The following is a 23,538-nucleotide window of genomic DNA, read 5'->3' as shown; positions in this document are numbered from 1 at the left end:
TGTCCCAAAAAGGTATGTGGATTTAAGTTCACCTTTACAGTTTAGACCAAAGAATATAAATAGGTCCACGTTTTTCAACGAGGGGCCTGACTTAAATAGCCGAAATAGAAGACCATGGGGTTTAATCTCCGTTAATAGATTTCAGGAAAACAGGGACCATTTCCTTGAACAGTATTGCAGTTATTGCATCAAAATATATATATAGCTGCAATTTGGGCCAGAGTGTAATAGGAAGCAAGATTTAATCCTTTTAATATTCTCTGTAACAGCACTGAGCCTCGGATACCCTCCCCAACTTACAGCAGGGTTCCCAGTGTCCTGGCATTGGGACGCTGGTTCTTGCCTACTCCAAATGTGCGTTGCTCCCCAGGAGACATAGAAGGGGGAAGGCAAAAGGGAGGGGATGCTACTGCAGCCTCCAAGGAGGAGAGTGTTCTTCTAAAACACGCAGTTTCTAAAATACTCTACCATTATCACTCTCCTCCCTTCTTCCATAACTGAGGGCACAATGAAATGAAGATGCTCAGAGCAGGAGTAAGCACTACTTTACATCTTATCCACTCGGCCTCCCTTCTGGAAGTGGCTGATTATCCTCCAAAACAGACTTACTCTTAGGACACGAAGGATTCTTGCCAGTTGGGGTTATTCTCTGAGTCTTGGTTTGAAGAGTATTCTGCAGCTTTTTCTCTGGAGTTGGCGATAATAAAAGGGGACACATTTCCAGGTATCCAAAGAACAGGAAAGGAACCAGATTTGTTAGGAGCCCTGCTACAGGAGGGGCTTTCACAAATGCCATCTCATTTAATCTGTATAAAAACTCAATACAAGGGATCCCTGGGTGGCGCAGTGGTTTAGCGCCTGCCTTTGGCCCAGGGCGCGATCCTGGAGACCCGGGATCGAATCCCACATCGGGCTCCCAGTGCATGGAGCCTGCTTCTCCCTCTGCCTGTGTCTCTGCCTCTCTCTCTCTCTCTGTGTAACTATCATAAATAAATAAAAATTAAAAAAAAAAAAGAATTATAAAAAAAAAAAAAAACTCAATACAAGAAAGCATTTTGTGCCCGTTTTAATAAACAATGCACTGAGATTCAGTGAAGTTGAGTGACTTCCCAGGGTCACAAACTCCCTAGCGGCAAGAGTTGGAATCCAGAGTCTGTGCTGTCTCTAGTTTCAAAGCTCTCATTTCCTCCCCACGCACCAAGCAACCTCCACACATGAGCTCCCTGTGTGAAGCAAGGCTACTGTCAGCTCTTCCTCCTGACAAGTGTCTGCCAGTAGTACTGCCTGAGGTGTTCTCCAAAATACCGAGTTTGCTTACAAAACAGTCTCCCAGCCTACTCGATGCATGAACAACCCTGGAGAAGAGAAGACTCTGCACTTTGCAAGGATCAGAACCTCCTTGTGTGTGTATTTCCACCTCTGTGCTTTGCAAAGATCAGAACCCCTGTGTGTTTCACCTCTGAAAGCTTCAAAACCAGCCTTCTGCAAGCCAGTTATTCCCAGGTGCTTAGCGGCAGGGTAAATAAGATGTTTTCTGTAGCCCTGGAAATCTCTGATAAGAGCCCTAAAATCTTCTCGTCAAATCAACAAACTTTGAATTAGTAAGAAGGAGATTATTGGGTTTGGGTTTTGAAATGTCAACCCTGGGACAAATAATTAATCTCTCTCAGCTTCCATTTCTCTGTATATAAAATAGGGGGTGTTACAGGGCTATGGAGGGGGCTTATATTTAGAGTACTGCCCCATGCAGGGCTGGGGAGAGAGGGCAGTTAATAGAGAGTAGTTACTGCATTAAAAAGTTATTTACCAGCAAAATGGGTTTATTCAGAAATACCAGAACTGCAATTTGGCACATATAAGCTACTGTAAAATCATAGGCAAGTCCCATTGAAAACAAAGGAGAGGAATTTTATCAAGAAAGGGGGAGATAGGAAGACATTGTTTTGAAGGAAAGCCCAAGTCCAGAGTGGTAATGAATCCTCAATGGCTGAGTTGCTGGGACAGTAGATTTCTTAAAGGAGATGCAATGTACTCTGTTCCCTTTTGGCTCCTATAATGATAATTCTTCTGCTGGGGTCTGTAATTAACAGTTCTTCCTGTAGTTGACATGGAGTGGTATGCCTCCCTATTCTCTCTTTCCCAGTTCCATTTCAGTGAGGTGTCCCTTTACTAATTTACACATTTCCCCCCTTCGAGATCTTCTTCAAAAGCATCACTGAGCAAGAGTCAGGTTTTCAGAATTCAGTGCCTTTTTGTTCCTCAGACCAGGAAGGATCTTTCCTGGGTATCACGTCACATGTTGGTGGGACACTGCACAGATGGGAATCCTACCAAGATCACATTGGAGTAACAAGGACAGGTAGCAGAAGTCTCAGGCACTTCCATCTGTAGTCATGTCCTTAGTGGATACAGTGTTTTTATAAAGGTTGGACAGGCAATAAGTACAGAATCAAAAGTAACATGACCATCCCAAATTGTATGATGAGATTTTACAAGATCCTAGATCTGAACATAGCCAACTCAAAATATTTATTGGCACTCATTCAAGCTTAGGGAAGAAGAGTCCCCCTTATGAATACAAACCCCAGAGTCACATATGCCTCCTGAGAATCCGCACTTAAAGCAGCCATGAGAATAGAAGAGCGGATACTGCAAGAACACCTTGGAAGAATTAACCCAGTACATTTGGGAGGATACACTACGGATATAAACACAAAGCAATAGTTGGTGAACTTTCTGCAAAACAGCAAAACTTCAAAGATGTTTAAAAGCAGCATTGTTGGGACACCTGGGTGGCTCTGTGGTTGAGTTTGCCTTGGGCTCAGGGCATGATGCCAGGGTCCTGGGATCGAGTCTCGCATAGAGCTCCCTGCAGGGAGCCTGATTCTCCTTCTGCCTATGTCTCTGCCTCTCTCTCTCATGAACAAATAAATTAAAATCTAAAAACAAAACAAAAACAGAAACATCATTTTTATCTCAAAAGAACTGCTGGAGCTCAGATATGTTACTAATAATACAGCAAAGTTGAAAAATCAGAAACCATGAACTTTGGATAAGACTCTAGAGTCTGTTAATATCCATATAAAATAGACAGACTTCTTTGAACCCTGAACCTTCTAATGGGTCTGGTCCAAAGATCCCATTAGATGTCATCTGCTTTGGTGCTGGGAAGTCTTTACTCTTAGGTCACCAGATGGTGTGCAGGTCCAGTCAGGGTTGGGTGCTCTCTTTGGATGGGTCACGTGAATCCAAGAGTCTGTTCTCTGGCATTTGGCTGCACAGGTTGGTTAGCAGTGCAGGACTGAAGAGAGTCTTTCTGGAGATGTCTTTTCCAACAGACAATATGTCCAGGTTACAAGGTGTGATGCTCACGGTCTTCATCTCCCAGGAATGCATGGTGAAAAGATTGTTCAACTGGAGCATGGCTGTTTTTATAGAAGCAATTAGACTTTTACAGTATTGAAGTATATCTTATAAATGATGGGTTAAAGTCTTACGAAACCCAGTTGGGCTTCCCATCACTCAAGAGATACTCAAAGAGATGAGTTTGTGATTGGAAAGGAATATGGGCTTTATTCAGGAGGCTGGCCACCTGGGAAGAAGGCAGGCTCTTGTCCAAAAGCCATCACTGAGGTTTCTATCTGGTCCAGAGGTTTTTAAAGGGGTTTAGGGTCATCAGCAAAGGGAGTACCATGGCCTGCAACATTTCTCCACATCACATGCAGACACAATGCTGCGAGCCACAAATATCATCTCAGTGCCGGGGGTCCAGTTCTTGTTTTGTGATGAGCAGGAGTACTGTGTTCTACGAGGGCAAGGGCAAGGCCTACAGCTTACATAGAGGGAAGTCAGTAAAATCACTTGCGTGACCTAAAAAGAAAAACATTTTCTTAAAAGATTGCTAGGCTAATCAGAAAGCCGAGGTTGCTTCAGAGAGTCTTACTGGCTTCTATGGCCTGGCAAAGTTCTGGTCCTCCCCTCCTCAAGGCCAGTGGTTTGCAAATCTCAAAGTAAATTAGTTCTGCTAAACATCATGAGATTTAGGTCAGCAGGTAAGGACTGTGTTACCTGAAGCAAGTTAACCTCTAAGACTGGCTGGAGAGTTTTTACAAAAGGAGGCAGGGCCCAGCGCATTGGATATCCTGTGACTATCCCAGTGGGGGTGGATCTGAGGCTCAGAAAGCAAAGTGTAGTGCTTTCAGCCAAGGTCTTGGGAGGGTCTCTACTTTGCCAGTTGAGTGTTGATAGCACCATTAGTACTCCCAAATAACTGTGAGGATTGAGGATGGGATGCACAATGAGAATGCTCTGAAACTGGCCAAATAGTACAGACTCTTCAAAGCACCCAATAGGTCAATAGGTTCACTGAAGTTTGAGAGGCGTTCCCCAGGTAGGAATAATTTCTTCTAACAGAATTTTAGTCACACAAGAAGCAGTAGCCTGTCTGCAAGGGAAAGGTTCAGTCCAGTGAGAAAATCTACAAACCCATGACTAAAACTTACCTATAAATGTGAGATGGGGGAAACTGTAGGAAATTCAGCTGCCAAACCTAAAATGGCCCATTAGGTAATTGAAAGCATCCTACAGCAATGCAGATGGGTTTCCCTGCATTGTGTTTTGTATAGGTGTGCAAGTGAGGCATGCATTTTTTTGGTCTTCTTAGCATTTATGAACCAATATTGGTGAGGAAATATCTTTTTGTCAGACCAGTGGTTTAATACATGTGCAAGTAAGTAGTGGGAATTTTAGAATTTCTGATGGGGTTGGTTAGTTAGTCCAAAGCAGAGTTCTTTTTGCTGAACCAACAATTACTAGATTTCTAATACTGTTTTTCCTTTTCTGGGACCAACTATTGGGTATCACTGTTCAGTTTTTCCAAATGATCATTTGTGAGAACATCCCTTTGGACCATGAAAGAGGTTTGGCTATTGGTTTCCCTATAAGCAACATTTTTGGTGGAAAGATCAGCAAGGTGTTTTCCTTTGGCCTCTGAGGGGGCCAAGTCTGGAATGCCCAGGAACCTTAATAATATTCTAAAGCCATGAGCTACCCCAAAGGCGAACTGGACTGTCAATTGAAATGTTGGCGATTTTACCCTTGCTAAGCTACAAACCTGAAAGACCATATAGCTCAGCCTATTGGGCCAAAGTAGTCAAAGATAAAAAGACTGCCTTGGTGACTTCAAAAGGAATTGCAATAATGTACCCATCATATTTACCATCTTTATCCTTTAAATAAGAACACCATCAGTAAACCATGAGAAAACTACATGGGTTAGAGGACTTTCCTGTACATGGTCACAGGAGTCGAACCATGATCTGTCAGCATTAAGCAGCTGTGTTAGGTGTGGTCCAGGAAGGGGGAGAAGAGCAGGTGAAGGTTATTGCAGTGAAAAGGTTGTATGAGGAACAGTTGGCAGCCAGTTGCCTCACCTCCTGTGACATCCTCCTGCCAAGTATGGAGTAAGGAGAATTCAGGACTCGGGCCTCTGCTACAGGGGCACAAGGATGTTTAGAGGGGGTCCTCTGGCCTTCACTAAATGGGCAGTAGAAGGAATGGCCCTGAGGCAGGGGGATATCCGTGTGCCACAGGGGCATACTGTTGGCCCCAATACCCTAGGGGTTGATGTCTCATGTTTTGGGTGGGTGCTCAAAGGGCATTCCCTCCCCTCTCCCATATAAACAGGAGAAGTTGATCATTAGGATGTCTGAGGATAAGGGGCTTTATTAGGCTTTTCTTTAAAGTCTCAAAAGCTGTGCCTTCCTGATCTTTACAAATAATAGGGTCAGGTTTGTCAGTTTTTAGTAAAGCATATGGAGGTTGGAGAACAGCTTGAAATCTAATTTCAACAGTAGCTAGCCAGTCCACAAAAGCCTCGCTAAGTGGTGCTTAGTTTTAGGTTTGGGGAGGTTCTAGATGCTAAAAACTACCTGGATTCAAATGTAGTCCTTGTTCTGAAATCTGGTGCTCTGTCAAAGGTGCAATTTCCCTATGTCTCTTCAAGGCCAAAAGTTTTAAGCAAGTAGATGCTGTTTTCTGTAAAGAAGTTTGAGAAAGGGGGTGGGGGGGACCTGGGTAGCTCAGTCGGTTAAGCGTCCAACTCTTGATTTTGCCTCAGGTCATGATCTCAGGGCTGTGAGGTTGAGCCCTATGTCAGGCTCCACACCCTGTGTGTGTGTGTGTGTGTGTGTGTGCGCGCGTGCGTGTGCATGCGCGCGCTCTCTTAAAAAAAGAAAAGCTTGAAAAAGGGAACAAAGAAGGAAATCCTCTCTGTATTGTAACTGACATCATCCAAATTGACTTCTAAGGCTTGTGAAAACTAAAAAGAAGTTCTCTGTGTAACCCCTGGGGCATTACTGTCCAGGTACAATCAAAAAGATATTCACTCTCCTTATCAACTAGGATACTGAAAAATGCATAGATCAACTACAGTGAAAATTTGCTTTGAGTGGGAATGGATGCCAGTAGTGTATGGGGGTTGGGAATTACCAGGTACCAAGGGACACCAATGTTATTTATTGCTTTGAGGTCATGAACAAACTTTTATCCTCAGCCACTGGGTTTTCTCAAGAGTAAAATAGGGATACTACAGGAACTAGTTCAGGAGCTAATAAGGCCTTGGGCCCTGTAATCTTCTTTATGCACTTGATGCCTTGAAGGATTTTTTTATTTATAAGGTATTGATTACTTCTGGAGAGAGGTTTTGAGGGATCTATTCGAACCTTGATGGGATGTATACTCTGGATTCTGCCAATATCAACTGAAGATCTTACCCATAAAAAGGAGGGTAGCTGATTCAATAGGGGCAAATGGTTGGCGTTTCCAGACTTTGCTATAGTGCTGGCACAGTCAGAGCAAGTAATGGTGCGGAAGGGTCATTTAATTCGCCTGGTTGGCTATTTTGATTACTACTGTCAGGTTCTTTGGGAGAAATTCTGGCACAATATTTTTCTAAGAAATCTCAGCCCAATAAATAAGGAGAAAAGGGTGAGTATTAGCAGGCCTAAACAAGGGGGAATAGGGTTTGGAGACTGGGAGCTATTGAGGTTTATTAAAGACCTCCACTATTTGAACTGGTTTCATATCCAAGGCTGGGGTATTGAGCAATGAGAGTTTAGCTCTGGTGTCGATAAAGACAAAGAGATTCATTCCCAATCTGGAGAGCGATTTCTCTGAACTGATCAGGCAAGAAGACTGGGAAGAACCGGTGTAGTTCCTCAGAGCCCCGACACTGGGAATTAGGAGGATATCACAAAGGCCAGATAGAAGGCTGCAGGTGCCTGGAGCTCTTAAGTTTGTAACCATCTTTTTCCACAGTCCTGGCCCTTGGCAGTAATAACGGAAATTAGGGGAGGGTTAGTTTTGTTTAGAGATGTTCGGTTGCCAGCATTAAAGATTAAGAATTTTAGTACTTTTTGGATGACTCATCTAGGGTGCAAGTGAGCTGGCTTGCCAAATTAAATCTGGCATGGGTAGTCCCATTCCATCCTGGTCCTTTTAACTAAAAAAGAAATACCAGGGCACCTGGATGGCTCAGGAGGTTGAGTGTCCCAATTCTAGATTTTGGCTCAGGGTTGTGAGACCGAGCCCCACATTGGGCTCTGTGCTGAGTGGGGAAGACTTCTTGGGATTTTCATGTACTCCATTTCAATAATAATAATAATAATAATAATAATAATAATAATATAATAATAGTAATAATAATAGTAATAATAATAAATTGAGTTCAGTGCTACCCAGGTGGATTCTACATCTAAAGGAAGACCAGAATCTTCTTTAAAGACAATTTGGGGGATGCCTGGGTGGCTCAGCGGTTGAGTGCCTGCCTTTGGCGCAGGGCATGATCCTGGAGTCCTGGTATCGAGTCCCACATTGGGCTCCCTGAGTGGAGCCTGCTTCTCTCTCTGCCTGTGTCTCTACCTCTGTGTGTGTGTGTGTGTGTCTCTCATAAATAAAATAAATAAATAAATAAATAAATAAATAAATAAAATCTTTATTTAAAAAAAGACAATTTGGAGTTGATTGTAATAGTTATGAACAGGTTCACCAGGCTTTTGTGTGCAAATCTGAATTTTGTTCCAAAGCTACCATAATTGCTTAGTGGAGCTTTCCAGCAAGTGTTCTAGCATCCTGCCAAAAGCTAGGGGTCTGTTTTCTCTAAATCCCCTTCAGGATGTTCCCATTGGGCTAGTTCCATCCATTGTTTCACCTGGCCCTCGGCAATAAGCACGTGGACTAATATAAATCTGAGAAACCAGGTTGGTAAATTTTAATAACTCTGTTAAATTCTTCAGCACACCTTACAGGAGTCCTCAGTCACTTTGGGAAACTCTTTAACTGGCTCACAATTTGACCTTATTCCAGGGAACATAAGAAATGTGGGGCTTATTAGGGAGAGGAGCGAGGCGTTCCTTCAGAGGGAAAGAGAAGGTGAGCCAATAAGGGAAATGGCCTCAGAGGCTGTACCTGAGCCAGGAGGCTGCCATACATTCTGAGACCAAGAGAACAGGGAAGGGGGAAAGTGGGCTCAGCCGCCCTGTTTCCTTTGATGCAGCTAGTATAAATTTCAGATTTCTGACAACGTTTGGAAGCTTCAAAAATAGCAATCAATATAGGCATCCCATTCAGTAGACAATTTTAGAATCAGGCCTGTCCAATTCAGTTTTGAGAAAAGTAAATTTAGGAAATGGAAGGGTTCCCCACTAAAATTGAAAATTTCTTTTGGTGAAGTTGGTCCATTTAGTTAGAAATGCATGTGAAGAGAGACTACAGCTTTTCAACATAAAACCATTTGGGGTCCCAGAAGGCGGACAGCACCCTCTAAAGCATTTTGAGGCTGGGACCCCATTTCTTAGAGGTTTGTTCTTTAGAGAAACAAAAATTTCCTAAACAGTGCAGTTTTTCAACAGCAACATTCCAGTTCCAAAAGGAATCCTACCAAAGGCCAAATGAGTGCTCTCAGAACAAAGCCTTAAAACAGATCTCGAATAAAGTCTGGAGAGCTCAAAACCCAGAGTGGAGCTTGATATCCAGAAGAAAACTTACCTTCAAAGTCTAAGGTCAGCAGAAAAGTAGCTCACATGGCTCTGAGGGTGCCAGCCCTAGTTTGCTCATGGAGCTGGTGCAGGTTCTCTCTGGATCTCACTCTGATCGCTAAATAGTGTTAACCTTAAAAATCCCATTATTTTACCAGCAAAAAAAAAAAAAATCAACAATAATAAATAGAATTGCAGTTCCGGATATGTAAGCTACAGCAAAACCATAGGCAAGTTCATAAAGGAGAGGAAGGTTACTTTATGGAGAAGAATCAAGAGGTCGGGAGGGGTTCTGAATGAAAGTCTATTGGAGAAAAGCAGGAGTTGAGGGTGAAGACCAGCTCTTATGGCCAGTGGCTGGGGTAGTCCATTTCTTGTAGGAGATACAATGTGTACCTTTCCCTGTTGGGGGTCTGTAATTGACAGTTGAGTTGTTCTTGTTATATGGCTCCCCCTTCTGTCCTCCCTGTTCCATTTTAAGGAGGTTTCCCTTCATTAACTACCACCACAGTCTCCCATTGGTGTCTGGGGAGGCAGGATCCTGCAGGGACGGGTTTGTTTGGTCTACCTGAGTGATAAACAGAATGATGAGTGCCTGCACGTGAGAATTAGCCATCAGGTGGAACTCCCTGCTGTGACTAATCAGGCGTGTGCTAGAATGACCTCTGATGAATGAGATCCAGTCTGTTCTTCCTCTCTAGTATTCTCTGCACACCTGAGAGCCAGAGCCCCCTTTTAGGGAAGAATTTAAGTCCCTATAAAGGAAAAAGATGTATTCCATGGAAAAGCCAATATTTTTTTTCATATAGAAAAGGAACCTCATAACAGTTATACTGAAAGTATTGAACCTGGACTTTATTCTAAAGTGTTACCCCAAATCCCCTGTATAACATAAATCAGGTGCCAGAAGCTCTGGCCAGGTGGAAGGACCAGACCTGCGCATAACACTTCATCTGTACCAATGCTCGCCTTGACCCTGGCTAGGTGCTCAGTATTAGCTCCATTTTAAAGATTAGGAAACTGAGGCACCAAGGAATGAAGTGACTTGCCCCTAAGGCTTTTGACTCAAAGGTTCTTTCTTCCCTATCACAAAGGTTCTCCAAAATATGAAAAAACTTTTTCTAGTTTGAAGGCTTTTTCTGACTCCTTCCAGGGCTGTGTCATCTGGTAATAGAGCTTGACAGGAGGCAGGATAAAATTGACACGTTAACACAAAGAAGGATGCCCTACTTTAAAGATAACACAATATTTAAAAAACCCTCACTCAGATACAGATCTATGAAGGAGTTGCATATTGGCAATTTAGAGGGCTATTTTGGTCCAAGCAGGTATTAAATAATGACTCCTTTATGTTGCAAATCTCCTCCAATGTGTTGAAAATAGGACCACATTTGCCCAGTGTGGATGTGTTTGTGACTCTTTCAGCCCTTTTGCATTGAGGAGCGAGGGGCCTCTGTGCTGTCACTCCCTTCCCATGGCAGAGCTGTTGCCAGAGGTATCCAGGTCTTGGCATCCCCATGGCCTGGTGATGAATGGGAAGGCTAGGACAAAGTGACCTCAGGAAAGGCAGAAGAGGAGGGAGGGGCTATCACAGTCTCCTAAAATCCAGAGAAATAGGTGAATGGATTCACACAATCCCATTGGGCCCGAGAAACAGATTTGTTCTTTTTCCTAAGTCATCAATATAAATTGGCTCCAGTTCTCCATTTCTTTACTTAAATAATGTGGAGTGTGACTTAGTTTCTCCTATGTGGTTGTCAGAGCAGTTAGCCCAGGGGGCTCCTTTTGAGTTAAATGAAGAAAGGCATTTGTTGGGGGTGGGGGGTGGGAGAGTACCCACTGGTTGGTGAGGAAGGCCTTGGATCCTGGGGCAGCCTTCTTATGAGGACTTTCCATGGGGTGGGCCCAGGCAGACCTGGAAGCTGACTGCAGGATTTTGAGCCTGGAGTTTACTTGTTGAATCGAGCTGCTTGGGCAGTTTAATGAGGTTTCCAACTAAAATTCCTTCTCAGGGTTTCTCTGCAGGCTAACATGGGACAGAGCTGAGGAGTGCTAAGGCTAGGCTAAGTGCTGAGGCATCTGGAGAGCCAGGAGCTCGGCCAACCTCATTAGGACTGATGGGACAGTGCGGTCCCTCTCTCAGCCCTTCTGAGCCTGTCCTTAAAACAAAGGAAGGGCTGTTTTCCTCAGTAAGTCCTTTCCCTCCCTGGCTGCCCTCGGAGGGTCCATCCGAAAGGAGGGTCTGCAGCATGGATGACACAGGTGTTCTCATTCTGGTGATCATGAATGGACTTCAGGGGTCCATGAACCCCCTGAAACATGGTGTGATTTTTTGGGGGGGGTAGATGTACTTTCCCGGGCGAAGGATCTATATCTCATCACTTCAGATTCACAAAGTGCAACTGATACTCCAGGGCTGACCCTAGAAATATCATCCAGCTCGCAGGCTACCTCAGGACTGGGATCTCAGATCTCTTGGCACCTGCTTCCATGTTCTGCCCTGAGGGCTCTCCCTGAATGTGATTGGCACCACATTCTGGTCTTGGGAATACTTTTAGTGTGAGGCAATTAATTTGTATTAATGGGCCATCTACTGATTTCCCATAGTACGGATGAAACGCTTCCCCCACCCTCCCCCTCTCCCTCCCAATGGCCAGAATCACCAGGAGATGCTTTCACAATGCCAATGACCCGGCCACACACCAAACATTCTAATTTAATTGTTCTAGGATGGAACACCTTGGATGATTATAAATGTGCAGCCAGGACTGATGACCTTCGGGCTTGGACAAGGGCCAGAAACACAGACCTGAGTTAAGGAGAGTAGTTCTCATCCCCTCTGCCATTTTTGATCATTGGTTGGAAGCATGTGGAATACTCCATGGTGAAGGTTTTAAAACTGGTTCTCAGCTCAGAATGAGAAGAATTCAATACAGTGGTGATGTCTAGGGGAAGGGAAATTGTTAGCTTGCATGCAGATATTTTTCATCTTAAATGATGGATGCATACACATTTATCTGTGCATTTTACACACGTGCATGCATGTATACACGTGTGTGTCTATACATAAGGTAAAGTGTACTCCTGTTCAACTTCTGGTCCCTTCCGGTCCCTGCTCCCTCCACTCACACACATAGCCATGGAAGCACTGTGCAGGAACACGATACACGGAGTGCACTACCTCCTTGCATTTCCCTCGATGAGGTTTCACTGCTTCAACACGAGGAATGGTCTCTCCAGAGAAGACCAGCTTTTTCCTTCTCAGCCTGTCAGCAGATGAGACTAGTAGCAGCTGTCATTCATCTGGTTTGTGTTCTAGGTGTCCTTCTAAATGCTTTCCATGGCTTTATTTGGTCAGTCTTCTGAGCAGTCTCAGCAGGAGTGATATTATCCCCATTTTGCGATGAGAAAATAACAGCCCAGGGGGACTTGACAACTGGGCACAGGTTTGAGCAGAACTGGAGTTTGGACTCCAGTCTTTCCAGCCCTGTGCCATGGAGTCAGGAGCCCAGCGGGACCCCCTAGCCCGGTGGTCCTGTCAAGAGAGCAGTGCATGCGTATGGATGGGGAGAGGCCAGAGCATGAATGTGACGTGTTTCTTCCCCTCTCGCAGGCTTCATTCCCCCTCCCCTCATCTTTGGGGCCGGCATTGACTCCACCTGCCTGTTCTGGAGCACGTTCTGCGGGGAGCAAGGCGCCTGTGTCCTGTATGACAACGTGGCCTACAGATACCTGTATGTCAGCATCGCCATCGTTCTGAAGTCCTCCGCCTTTGTCCTCTACACAACCACGTGGCAGTGCCTGAGGAAAAACTATAAACGCTACATCAAAAACCACGAGGGCGGGCTGAGCACCAGTGAGTTCTTTGCCTCTACTCTGACCCTAGACAATCTGGGGAGGGACCCTGTGCCCGCAAGCCAGACCCATAGGACAAAATTTATCTATAACCTTGAAGATCATGAGTGGTGTGAAAACATGGAGTCCGTTTTATAGTGACGAAAGGAGGTTGAACTCTGTATTAGGAATCAAAGGGTCATTTTTCCTAAAAAAAGAAAAAGTTTCAAAAAAAAAAAAAGCAAAACTCAGTACAGAGACACACACCTACACACGCGCACACACACACACACACACAACACACACAACACAGCCCTTGTCCTCTTTCTCAAAATCAGAGCCAGACAGGATTCAGAATAAGGAGAACATGGGATCGCGTGTCTGGCGTGCGACCTGCTGGGCCCAGAGTCTACTCTTTGAAGGCACCTCGTGGTTTTTTTCGGGATGCCGACAGCTGCAAGCAACAGGCACTGCCAAATTCAGGGAACTAATGGTGGCCCGCTTGGAGGATGGACCTTTCTGGATATACATACACATACAAATTTTTTTAAAAGTCTACTAAAAAACACAAGTTGACAACATTGCCAGGATAAGCACTAGCGACACACCCTGTGCCACCTGCCCCCTCCACGCGAGGGTGGGGGGCACGCAAGTCGCAGGAGCGGGTGTTCCCTCCTCTCACTTTTGCAATATGGGTCATTGTGTAGACGACTCACCCAGTCTGCATGTGGTTCAAGGCCCCAGAGTTCTCTCAGCGATGCTAATGGGTGATCCGTGCTGGAGTCTGTAGTTGGCATCTCTCACCAGCTCCATGTTCATGTTCAAGACTGAGGGCCCCAGGGGGGAGCCGGGCATGGGGGGTGGGGTGGCACCTTCCCTCCCCCCACAGCACCCCCCAGCCCCGCAGAGTGACCTCAGGAAGCAGTGGGCCTCGCCTGGCTATGACCGACTTCTCTCAGAGCCGGTGAAACCCACACAGTCCAAGTCATTTGCTTACATTTGCCAAACATTTTGCCATTTTTAAAAGAAAAAACCGCAATGCATATGAATTTCAAACTGTTGTATGTATAATCCTCTAATACTATTTTTAACCACTTCTAAAATCCGTGTTAACCCTTCAATCACTAACACATTTCTCTAGGCTGAGTTTATTATGCTGGTTGCTTTCTTTCTCTTTTCCTCCTTTTTTTAATGCACCAAAAATATAATGTGATTCAAGGGATGCATTAATCTATTGTAATTTTTTTTATCGTTTTATCCTCATTCGGATATTCTGCGCAAACAAGAATATACCATGTGCTACATGAAGAAAAAAATGCTTTAAGAGTGTCTATGCAGCCTGCCTTTAAAAGAATCACATTTGAGACAACAGGGGATAATGTGATGAATTGCAAATTCGCCTTCTGGCTTTATTCCCCATGATTCAGTGATCACTGTCATGGGAAGCCCTTTTATATTCATGCTTCACATTCCGAGAAGCGTTCTTTTCAGCCCGTGGAGGAGACACGCTTAGATGTGGGTTGTGTGGATGGGCACAGTGCCTCTGGGGATAGGCAAGAGAAGGAACAGTCCCTGGCATGAGCTGTTGATCGGTTTGTGGGGTCTGTGATGGTGAATAGACCCACAGGGTTGTAGAAGCCACCGCAGGTCTGATGCATTAAAATGTCACTGTTTTCAGGGTCAGACTTGAACAAAGAGGCCTCGTCTGTGTTTTGAAAGTGGCTGACCCTCCAGCAGTTGGAGATAAGAATCTTGGGAGAGGCCTCTCGGAGGCAGGAGTCTCTGCCTCATAAGACCATTCCCATAAGGGGGCGGAGCTTAGTGAGAGCCTGCGTGTGCACCCACGTGGCTCTGTTAAGGCCCTTTCATGTCTCCTCCATGACCTTTGTCCAGGCCACTCATGGCCCTGGGAAAGATCTCAAGGGTTGTTGGTTGGTTTGTCTTTTCACGAAAGACACAGATTTGCAGTTCACACAGAGGGCAACAGAAGAATCAGAAATGCAAAGAGTGGGGAGAAGAGTGGGCTCGTTGTGTGCCAAATTTCTCAACCTGTAAATGGGGCATTTTGAGTGACAGCCCGAAACTTGAGAAAGCACCACCAAGCAAGGACAACGTGTCGTGGTGCGGGCCCACCGTGATCAGCTGCCTGGGACAGGATTCTTCCAAAAACACCCTTCATGTGTTTCCTCTTAGTCTGTCCTTGTCCGTGGACATAGGGACACTCCTCAATGTGTTAACTAGAAAAAGGCAGGATTGTTCTCCAACCAACTCATAAAATATGTATTCTCTGTCGCTCCTAAGGCTTTGAAACTGTTCTGTACAGGTTTGGGGTGAGTTGTGTTTTAAAATGTGTTGCTAATAGGCCACTGCCCTCTGCATAGCTCTCCAAACTCAGTACACACACAGTGAGGCCCGATGACCTCGTGCTTTCATGGGGCCATTTGCTTTAAAAAGAAAGTTTTTTGAAAACTCTTTGCATTTTGGATTTTTTTTTTTCCTCTGAAATTTTAAGATGAATGAAATGTTGAGATGAAAAAGGAAAACACCTCCAGGGCTCAGTTTTGTCAACAATTGGATATGAACTGAAAGCCCCCAATTTCAACATGGCTCTAAACTGTGGTGTGTCACCTTTTAGAGTTTTAATTTCTTTCCTACTTACAGAACAGAAAACCCAGTCTGGTGTTAGGTTTCCTTTTGTGCTACAAAGAACTGTTGTATCTACAACATTAGATCCAGCTCCTTGGTTATTTGTTTGGTTTTGAGTGGTATTCTGAATGAAAAGATGTCCTGGCAAGAGCTACATGGGCCTTACAACAAAAATGTAAGGGATAGAATAAACCTAGAAGGTGAACACAGCTTCTCTCTCTCTTCTGCTCCTAACTCCTCCACCATCTTAGTTGAACTGACCCAGAGATGGATGAAAAAGTCTCTCTCTTTGCTGCAACTTTTGACAGATTTTTTTTGTAACTCCTACATGTAGACCAAGAAGTTTTTTGACCGATGTTAGTCCTGTATATGAAGTAAACACATTTTGTAAAAGTAGATTTCTCTCTGAGGTATGGAGTTTGGTGTGTGCTGTCAGGGAGGACCAGCAGCCTTGCTCCCTCCTTCACGCCTCCACCGAGGAAGGCTGGGAAGCATCAAGGCACCCTGGGGACACTGCCACTCCAGAAGGCCACAGCATGTGGGCTTTCCTCACAGCTAATGAAGGAGCAAGAGAGACCTCCTCTCCGTATCCCCCCTAAGGAGTTTTCCAGTAGTGCTTAGGCAAAATAATAAGGGTAAGTCAAGAGCTTCTAAGGAATCCTTTGACAGACTTGTTAATGTCTTCCACACAGGAAAGAGTGTGCTTCTCCATAAAAATCACTTTTTTCTCTCACCAACTTAGAGTAGAATGGCTTCTTCTAGTGATTTTTAAAGTTAGGCCTATACATTTTAAAGTAGTGTTTATACAGTTAGATCACTGATTTAATCCCCTTCCCTATCTTCAAGGATGACCCCTTACTTGGACATGTCAAGATTTCCCATCCCTTCCCCAGGGAAACCTACCACTTCAGAAGGCCACAGCATACAGGCTTTCCTCACAGCTAATGAAGGAGCAAGAGAAGTCTTTCCCTCTCAGGTGACCTGCAGAAACATTCCATACATGGGCAACCACCCAGTCCCTAGGATGACCACCATACCACTCCTGAGGCATTTTCTCAGTAAAAAGTTTTAACCATGGTTCCTAATGGATTATCTTCTGTACTTCTAGAGCAGACCATTCATTGAGGAACATGTGGAATGGAGAACAAAATATATATATATATATATATTATATATACACACACACACACACATATACACGCTCACAGAGAAACCCTCTGAGGAAAAGTAGTCGCTGGCTGCTGTCAACAAGTTGACAAACCTTCTGTAACCTGCAGGGCTGCTTTCCCGCCGCCTGCTATTCAGGCCTTCATGAGTATGATCTCTTCTCCACCCAGTCAGGGCAGCCGTGTTAAGCACTTCTCAGCAGTGTTAAGCAATAAAGGTCAATGTAGAGAAATCCTATAGTCAAGAGCAGAGGGAGGAGGATGGATAAACTTCTGTTACGGTTTGGTAGCGTTCCACTCCAGAGTTGTTTGTGTATTTGGTTTGGTTTAGACAAAGGAAGAAAACCAGGCCAGTAGTCGTTCAGCCCCACAGAGAAATATTTGCTTTCTTGTGCTCTTTTTATCTGATTATTTTGATGGCTCAGGAGAAAGTTCCAGACACACAGTGAGGGCTTGATTGCTGAGTGTGTCCCACTGCCCTCTCCCTCAGCCCCCATTCAGCCATAAGCTGTGTTTCCCTTTAAGTTAGAATCCAGGTCAAATACTTACTAGATGCCACGTTTTCCAAGAGAAGGTGCTAGCAAAAATTAAGTTCAGCCTGGAAAATTAATTAGTGTGGAACATAAACATAGTCCTCCTCCTCCTCCCTCTGCCCTTCCTCCTTGTTCATTATACCATCACTTCCAACTCAGTCCAAATTCTTGAGTTCTGAACAGGTGCAAGGACCTAATCTCTTCGAGCAGTTAACTAGCCCTGAATGATAGCCTTCAGACCCAGCACCCCTGGGGGATATGGTTGCTCACAAATTCTCAAAACAGAAGAATCCTTAACCAATTGAATATGCAAGAAGCTATTTCTGTTCAGATGCCTCTTACAGGGCCTGATGCTCAAGGTAACACTGGAAACTACACTGCCTGCACATAGCCAGCCACCCCCCCCCCCTTTTCTCCATTTGTAGGTGATCTCAGAGTGCCTGGTGGTCATGTCAGAAAGGACAGGAGTTGAATGGCCTAAAATGGGAAATTCAGAAAAGCAAAGAGTCTCCTGTACCTCAGAGATATGTGATTGCTCTGGAGACAGGGACAGAACTCCTGCCTCTCGGGGACCATCCACATGGGTAGCATGATTTCCCTTGGCAGGGTTAGTGCCATTTGGGGATATATTGTACAAGCTTGATAATTTATATAAAAATAATTTCTATAAAATTTCTCGAGTGCATTTATGCACTCGTTCCTTTATTAAGATTCTGGTAATATGCCAGGCCCTGGACCAGCAGCAAAGATGAAAAAGACATGGTTCCATCCTCCAAGAGCTCACAGTTCAATGAGACAGACCTGACCACAAACAAAAGCAATAGAATAATAATATTAAGAGCCCGGCTCTGACTGGGCCCAAGGAGGGCTGATTCATGGTGGTGGAAAGTTCAGCCTCCTGGCATCGAGAATCAGGAAGGTTTGAGAGAGAGGCATAGGTCTAGAACCAAGAACTAAAGAGCAGTGCGTGTCTGCCAGGGAGAGGGGGTAGGAGGTCACCTCTCCTGAGAGGGCCACTGGAACAAGTTGACAAACCTGTAAAGAGCTAGGTGGTAAGCATTTTAAGGCTTTGAGGGTCCTACAGAGTCTGTCACAAGCACTCAACTCTGTTGTGGCATGAAAGCAGCTCATGTGTAAACAAATGCATGGGCTGTGTTCCAATAAAGCTTTTCTTACAAAGACAGTGGCCGAGGGCAGTAGGGTGCTGAGCTCTGAAGCAGTACAGCATGTTTGGGGATTGGGGGGGGGGGGGCAGGGGGCTCCAGCAGCTAAGGCTGCTCTAGCATGGGCTAAGTCACGTGTAGGAGGGGTCCTGCAGCTGGTTGTCCATCAGCCCTGACGTTACTGCCCATGGGAATCTAATGCGAGTATCCCATTTTCCAAGAATGAGGTAAGTACCCCATGACTGTCAGGGTTTATAATTGAAGGCAACATCATCTTTCTCTCTATGGACTGAGAGGAATTTGAGCTACATGATCTGATCTCCAGGCCCTTCCAAGCTCTGATACTCCATAGTTCTACCATAGTAATTGTCCTGTTATGCGATGAAATGGGGATGGGTGGAGGAAATGTAGGAATGAGTAAAAAAAAAAAAAAAAGGATTCAAATAGTATTTCACATCCCTTCCACCAACACAAACTCTTAGCACTATGAAACTAGTAGATATGCCAGCGGAATTGGTAAGCACTATTAACAACTAATAATAGTAGCTAACATTTACCAAGCACTTACTGTGAACCAGCTTCTTACATGTGTTAGCTCATTTAATCTCAACAATAGCTCTGTGAGGTAGGAACTGTTATTAGCATCAGTGTATAGGAGAGGAAAACGAGGCAGGGAGGGCTTTCAGAATCGGCTCAGGACCAGGAGAAACCGCTGGGATTCAAACCCAGGTCCATGAATCCAAAGCCTGTGATCTTAGCCTTTACGGGTACCCCCTGCATACTGGGCAAGATGTGAGACACCGCTCCCCACCCATAAGGACCGCCTCATCAGAAAGACCCCTGCTCAAATGGACTGTGGGTCCCACCCATTCTCACGTGCCCCCTAATAGAATCACCAGGACACCACGACAGCTGTCTTCCGGGGACTTTGGTTCTTCCTGTGTTGTTCCCAGTCTTAACCACAGAGCCCAGTCTCTATAGGGTGTTCTACCAGAAGCGGACAGGTAAAAGGAAACAGATTCTCCCGCTCTCCTACATTGTGACATGCCAGGGAGGCATTCCTCAGTGCTGGTCATCGGCTTCAGTGGGGAGACCCCAGACATTCCACCAGGCACCGCCATGGTTCTCAACATCAACCTCAGGATTTTGGCTCTGGCCCAGGACTTTCAGACACCCTGACACTGGTCACAGGTTGGATATGTCTTTCTCTATATCAGATATTAGGCTTTTAGGAACACAGTTTCTTGATGCTTCTATTTTTGCATTAATGACTCAGGCCAACAATCAGTAGTTGATAATTAGCATAAATTCTGAATATTTTTCCATAAGGCAAAGTGATTATGTTCTTCTCCTATGAGCAAATGGAACGGTAAATTTTCCGGAGGTTTAACATTCTGTAGGTTGACATCTTGCCATCCCATTAAAATTCCCCCAAAATAATATTTTTCTTAAGTTCATGCTACTTAATAGAAGATAGCTCTCACGGAGATATGTTTGTCAAAACTGTTCAATTTTATAATCTAAGGACATAAGATGAATTGGAAGTATGCAATGTAGGAAGTCGCATTACAAAAGGAACCCAGCTAACACATAGATTAGTCCAGCACATCAAAGGAGAAGGGGGCTGGGAAGCTCACATGTAACAGCCTGCTACCACTTGCCAGGTCCCATAAGGGACAGTCCCAGGTAATACACCCAGCAGCTTTACACCAGGTAAAGGTAAGTCTAATTTTTTCCACTTTTATAGATCAGGAAACTGGTTTGGTAAACCCAAGCCTCTCAAGACTAACAACTAGTTAGAAAGGCCACCAGGAGCCAATGCCAGGTCTGTCTGACTCCTGAACCAGTGCTCTTTCTACACCGCATCTCCACCAAAATGAGAGCACAAATCTGCCTCTTACGAAGCTCTGATGAGGCCAGCAGAGCATCTACTCTTGGGAAAACCCCTACAGAAATCTCTGTTTCACAGAGAAATGAGCCAAGAGCCAGAGATGAGAACCTCTGCAAAATTTTGCCTTCAGGCATGGAATCTAAAATGAAAAACTTTTTTACCTTAATAATTAAACATTAGAGACCTTTAAATACACTTCTCCTTCCTTCTTCCACCTTAGCCACATGGGTAGAAGTGTTCTGGCCACTCATGATCCTCTTATTCATTCTGGACACTTCTATTAACCAACCCCAGCTCTTGCTTCTGTCCTACCCTCCCCAACCCCCTGTTCCACAGGCTTCCAGCAGAACCCCACCACCACCACCACCCCTTACCCCCTGCCAAGACCACAAGAACTTGATCCTCACAAAAGTGGAGGAAGGATGCTCCAAACTGCCCTGAGCACATGGGCTGCCTCCTATAAGCCAGACTACAGCTGCAAAATCTTGAGGAAAAGAGTGACATTTCCACACCTTTTCTACCACTGAATCGGAGTCCAAAGAGGACCAGTAAATGAGTGGGGACTTGTATAGCCCCACTATGCCTATCACCGAACAGCAGAGCTGCATGTCATGCTCGATGAGACCTACCCAGCTTGTAAATCATTACAAGGACTAGCTGGGTTTTTAATGCCTTTTAAATGAAGCCACAGCATCTATTTTGGAAGTGTGGCACAGGCTTAAAAACCTTGCTCCAGTGAGGAGATTGACTCAGCATGTGGTGCATACTGTGGCTGAAAAGAAAACCAAGTGTCCAGGATGCTGGAGGAGAAAGCATGACATTATGATGCTGGTGGGTGTTCTCTGGCACTCAGCCACATCTTCAACAGAGATTGCAGTGACACTTGGAGTCCCAGAACACAAGGCCTGTCACTGGTGATTTATATAAGATGAGGACAAGTTAATGACTGGGATACATCTTATTCATTCCCATAGAAGAAACATCTAGTTGAGTGTTGGTATAGATACATAGATAAATGTGCTTCTCAGAAAGATGTGGCCTTCACAAAGGTCTCTGGGCTTGGAATCTGGCTCCTTGGGGTTACATGGAGCAAAACCCAGTATTTCCTTGCATGACTTCTGCTCTTGTCCATTTCACTGAAAAGCCCTGATGGTATTATAATAAGCCTTAAGAAAAAAAAAAAAGTAGGAAAACCAGAAAAGACCGATCTCTTTTTCCTCTTGGCTCTTCTTCCCTCCTCCCCTTTTAGGCACAGAGTACCAAGACATTGAGACTGAGAAAACCTGCCCCGAGTCACATTCACCTTCAGAAGACTCCTTTGTGAGAAGCTGAGGGCCTGGCCCTCATCCTCCTCCTCCAGAGAACAGCCCGCCACTATCCACAGACCTCGCAGGCTTGACTTAGAGTGCTCTGCCCTGCCCAAGAACCCAAGGGTCCCTGTGTGGATTATCCAGCCAGTGTGTGGTCCTTTGAGGCCCCAAGCGTAGGCCTGTGATGAGGACTGAGGAGGTGTCTGTGGTCAGGAGTCCTCCAAACCCCTGCAGTAGGCTATTTCCTGGGTTGCTAAACAGTAATGTTGACCAGGTGTGCAATTTCCCTTTGGTCCATCCCTCCCTTGGCTCCTGTGGGGATGTCCTGCTGACATGCTTTAGAAATCCCCCCTCTCCAGACTACTCTGACGGAGGGCTCCAGCAGCTCTTAACAAAAGCAGCTGAGGCTGGATTACAATGGGGTGGGGGTGGGGAGTGGTAAAAATGACCCTGTTTCAAGAAGGGACAAAAAAAAGCACATACTCAATAGATTTTGAGTGTGGTATTCTGTATTTTTGCAGCTTATATTTTCCAGATGAGCAGTTTAGAAATATGTGATGTAAAGTACATACTGTACATTTGCTGAAAATTATATTAAAAGCACTATTTTAATTCTTTCTTTGTCTCATGCTGTAATCTCTATTATCTTTTTCTCTTGTGTTTTTGGGTAGAATGATCTTAAAAGATTCTTTTGGGGAGTGTTTCTGGCTGTAGATGTAGATTTGTGGGCTTTGAGGCATTTAAAAGAGCACAGGCTTTGGAGCCAAAATAGTTCCTGGCTTCAAATCCTCACCCCATTGCTTGATGCTGGTGTGGCGTTGAGCAAGTAAGCAGACTCCACTGAGACTCAATTTTATTATTTTTAAATTGGAATATTGACATCTGCTTTATACAGCTGTGGCAAGACTTAAATGAGGTCACAGGTGGATGCACCAAACTCTAGCACTGAATGGTTGCTTGGTAGTGGTAATTATTCATTGCCTCTCCAACCTCTGGCTAGAATGAGGTGCTCCATAGCCCTGATGCAGCTCCTATTGCTACATTTGGTTTTCCTGTCCAATTCTCCTACTGGAAGAGCAGGGAATGGCTTCCTCTCAGGGCCAACCCATGAGGATTTGGTGGATGCTCAGTATGCATGTGAGTGAATGATAAACAGTCTCAGATGCATCAGCCTGGGGGGCTTTGTCTTCAGTCCCAGTCTACAGAGGCAACAGAAGTATTTGTCTTCCCTCTTCTGGATCCACAGACACCCCCCACACACACACACACACCCACAGATACACATCAGCCTCACCCTGTAGATGGGGCTCTGGTTGTCTTCCTAGTCCTTGCCAGGCCTCTTTGTAATTGGCCACTTTCTCTTCCACATCCTGAGTCCACTGGCTGGACTCCTACTACATATGGACAGACTGGTCAGGTTGATGCCAGCGACTAACGTGGGTCATACATTCATTACATCGTTGGCCAGACTGCAGCTCCAGAAACTGGTGCTTGCATTTTGTCTTCTGGGCAAGAGATATAGGATGGCCCCACTCCTCTTATGGGGCTAGCACTTTCTTCGTATTCTCTTCCAGCTTGGATCTTGCCCTCTATAGCTTCATCCTTTGTAGGTGAGCTCACCTGAAATCAGAGCTCGTCAAGCTAATATTACTAGAGGACTTCACTCACCTCAGCCCTTTGTTGTCTTTTTGGTCAGGAGTCCATGGACTCATGAAAGAGCGTGCTTGGGTGAGTTACTTTCACTGAGGCCTGATTACCCAGCACACCGATGCCTCGAGGACTCTTTTTTGCCCAGCCCTGCTATTTATGTGATTGTTTAGTGTTTGCAAGGCAACATGATTTATTCTCTCTGGCATAAAGATCCCAAGAAAATGCAATTTTAACATTCTCTGTCCGGACTCAGAAAGATGCTGAAGCAGCTGAAAAATTGGTTAGTGGTTCCTCCCAGGAGCAGGGCTTC

At 45.0% G+C, this 23,538-nt stretch overlaps 1 protein-coding gene across 2 annotated transcripts in view; it reads left to right on the top strand.

Moving 5' to 3' along the window:
* The window catches only part of SLCO3A1 (solute carrier organic anion transporter family member 3A1), a 303,094-nt gene extending 280,899 nt beyond the window's left edge, over window positions 1-22,195 (top strand). The window contains exons 10-11 of one of the 2 annotated variants that reach the window (XM_038532752.1): window positions 12,649-12,891; window positions 21,518-22,195. In XM_038532752.1, coding sequence (XP_038388680.1) covers window positions 12,649-12,891; window positions 21,518-21,600 — 326 coding nt within the window. In that variant the 3' untranslated portion in view covers window positions 21,601-22,195. Of the gene's footprint in view, window positions 1-12,648; window positions 15,914-21,517 lie in introns of those variants that run through there. The other variant, XM_038532751.1, reaches the window with a different exon arrangement.
* The last annotated feature ends 1,343 nt before the right edge of the window (window positions 22,196-23,538 follow it).

The sequence above is a fragment of the Canis lupus genome, chromosome 3, assembly GCF_011100685.1.
Source record: "Canis lupus familiaris isolate Mischka breed German Shepherd chromosome 3, alternate assembly UU_Cfam_GSD_1.0, whole genome shotgun sequence".
Taxonomy (NCBI): Eukaryota; Metazoa; Chordata; class Mammalia; order Carnivora; family Canidae; genus Canis; species Canis lupus.
The sequence above is the reverse complement of the archived record's forward strand: the minus strand, read 5'-3'. Positions and strand labels throughout refer to the sequence as shown.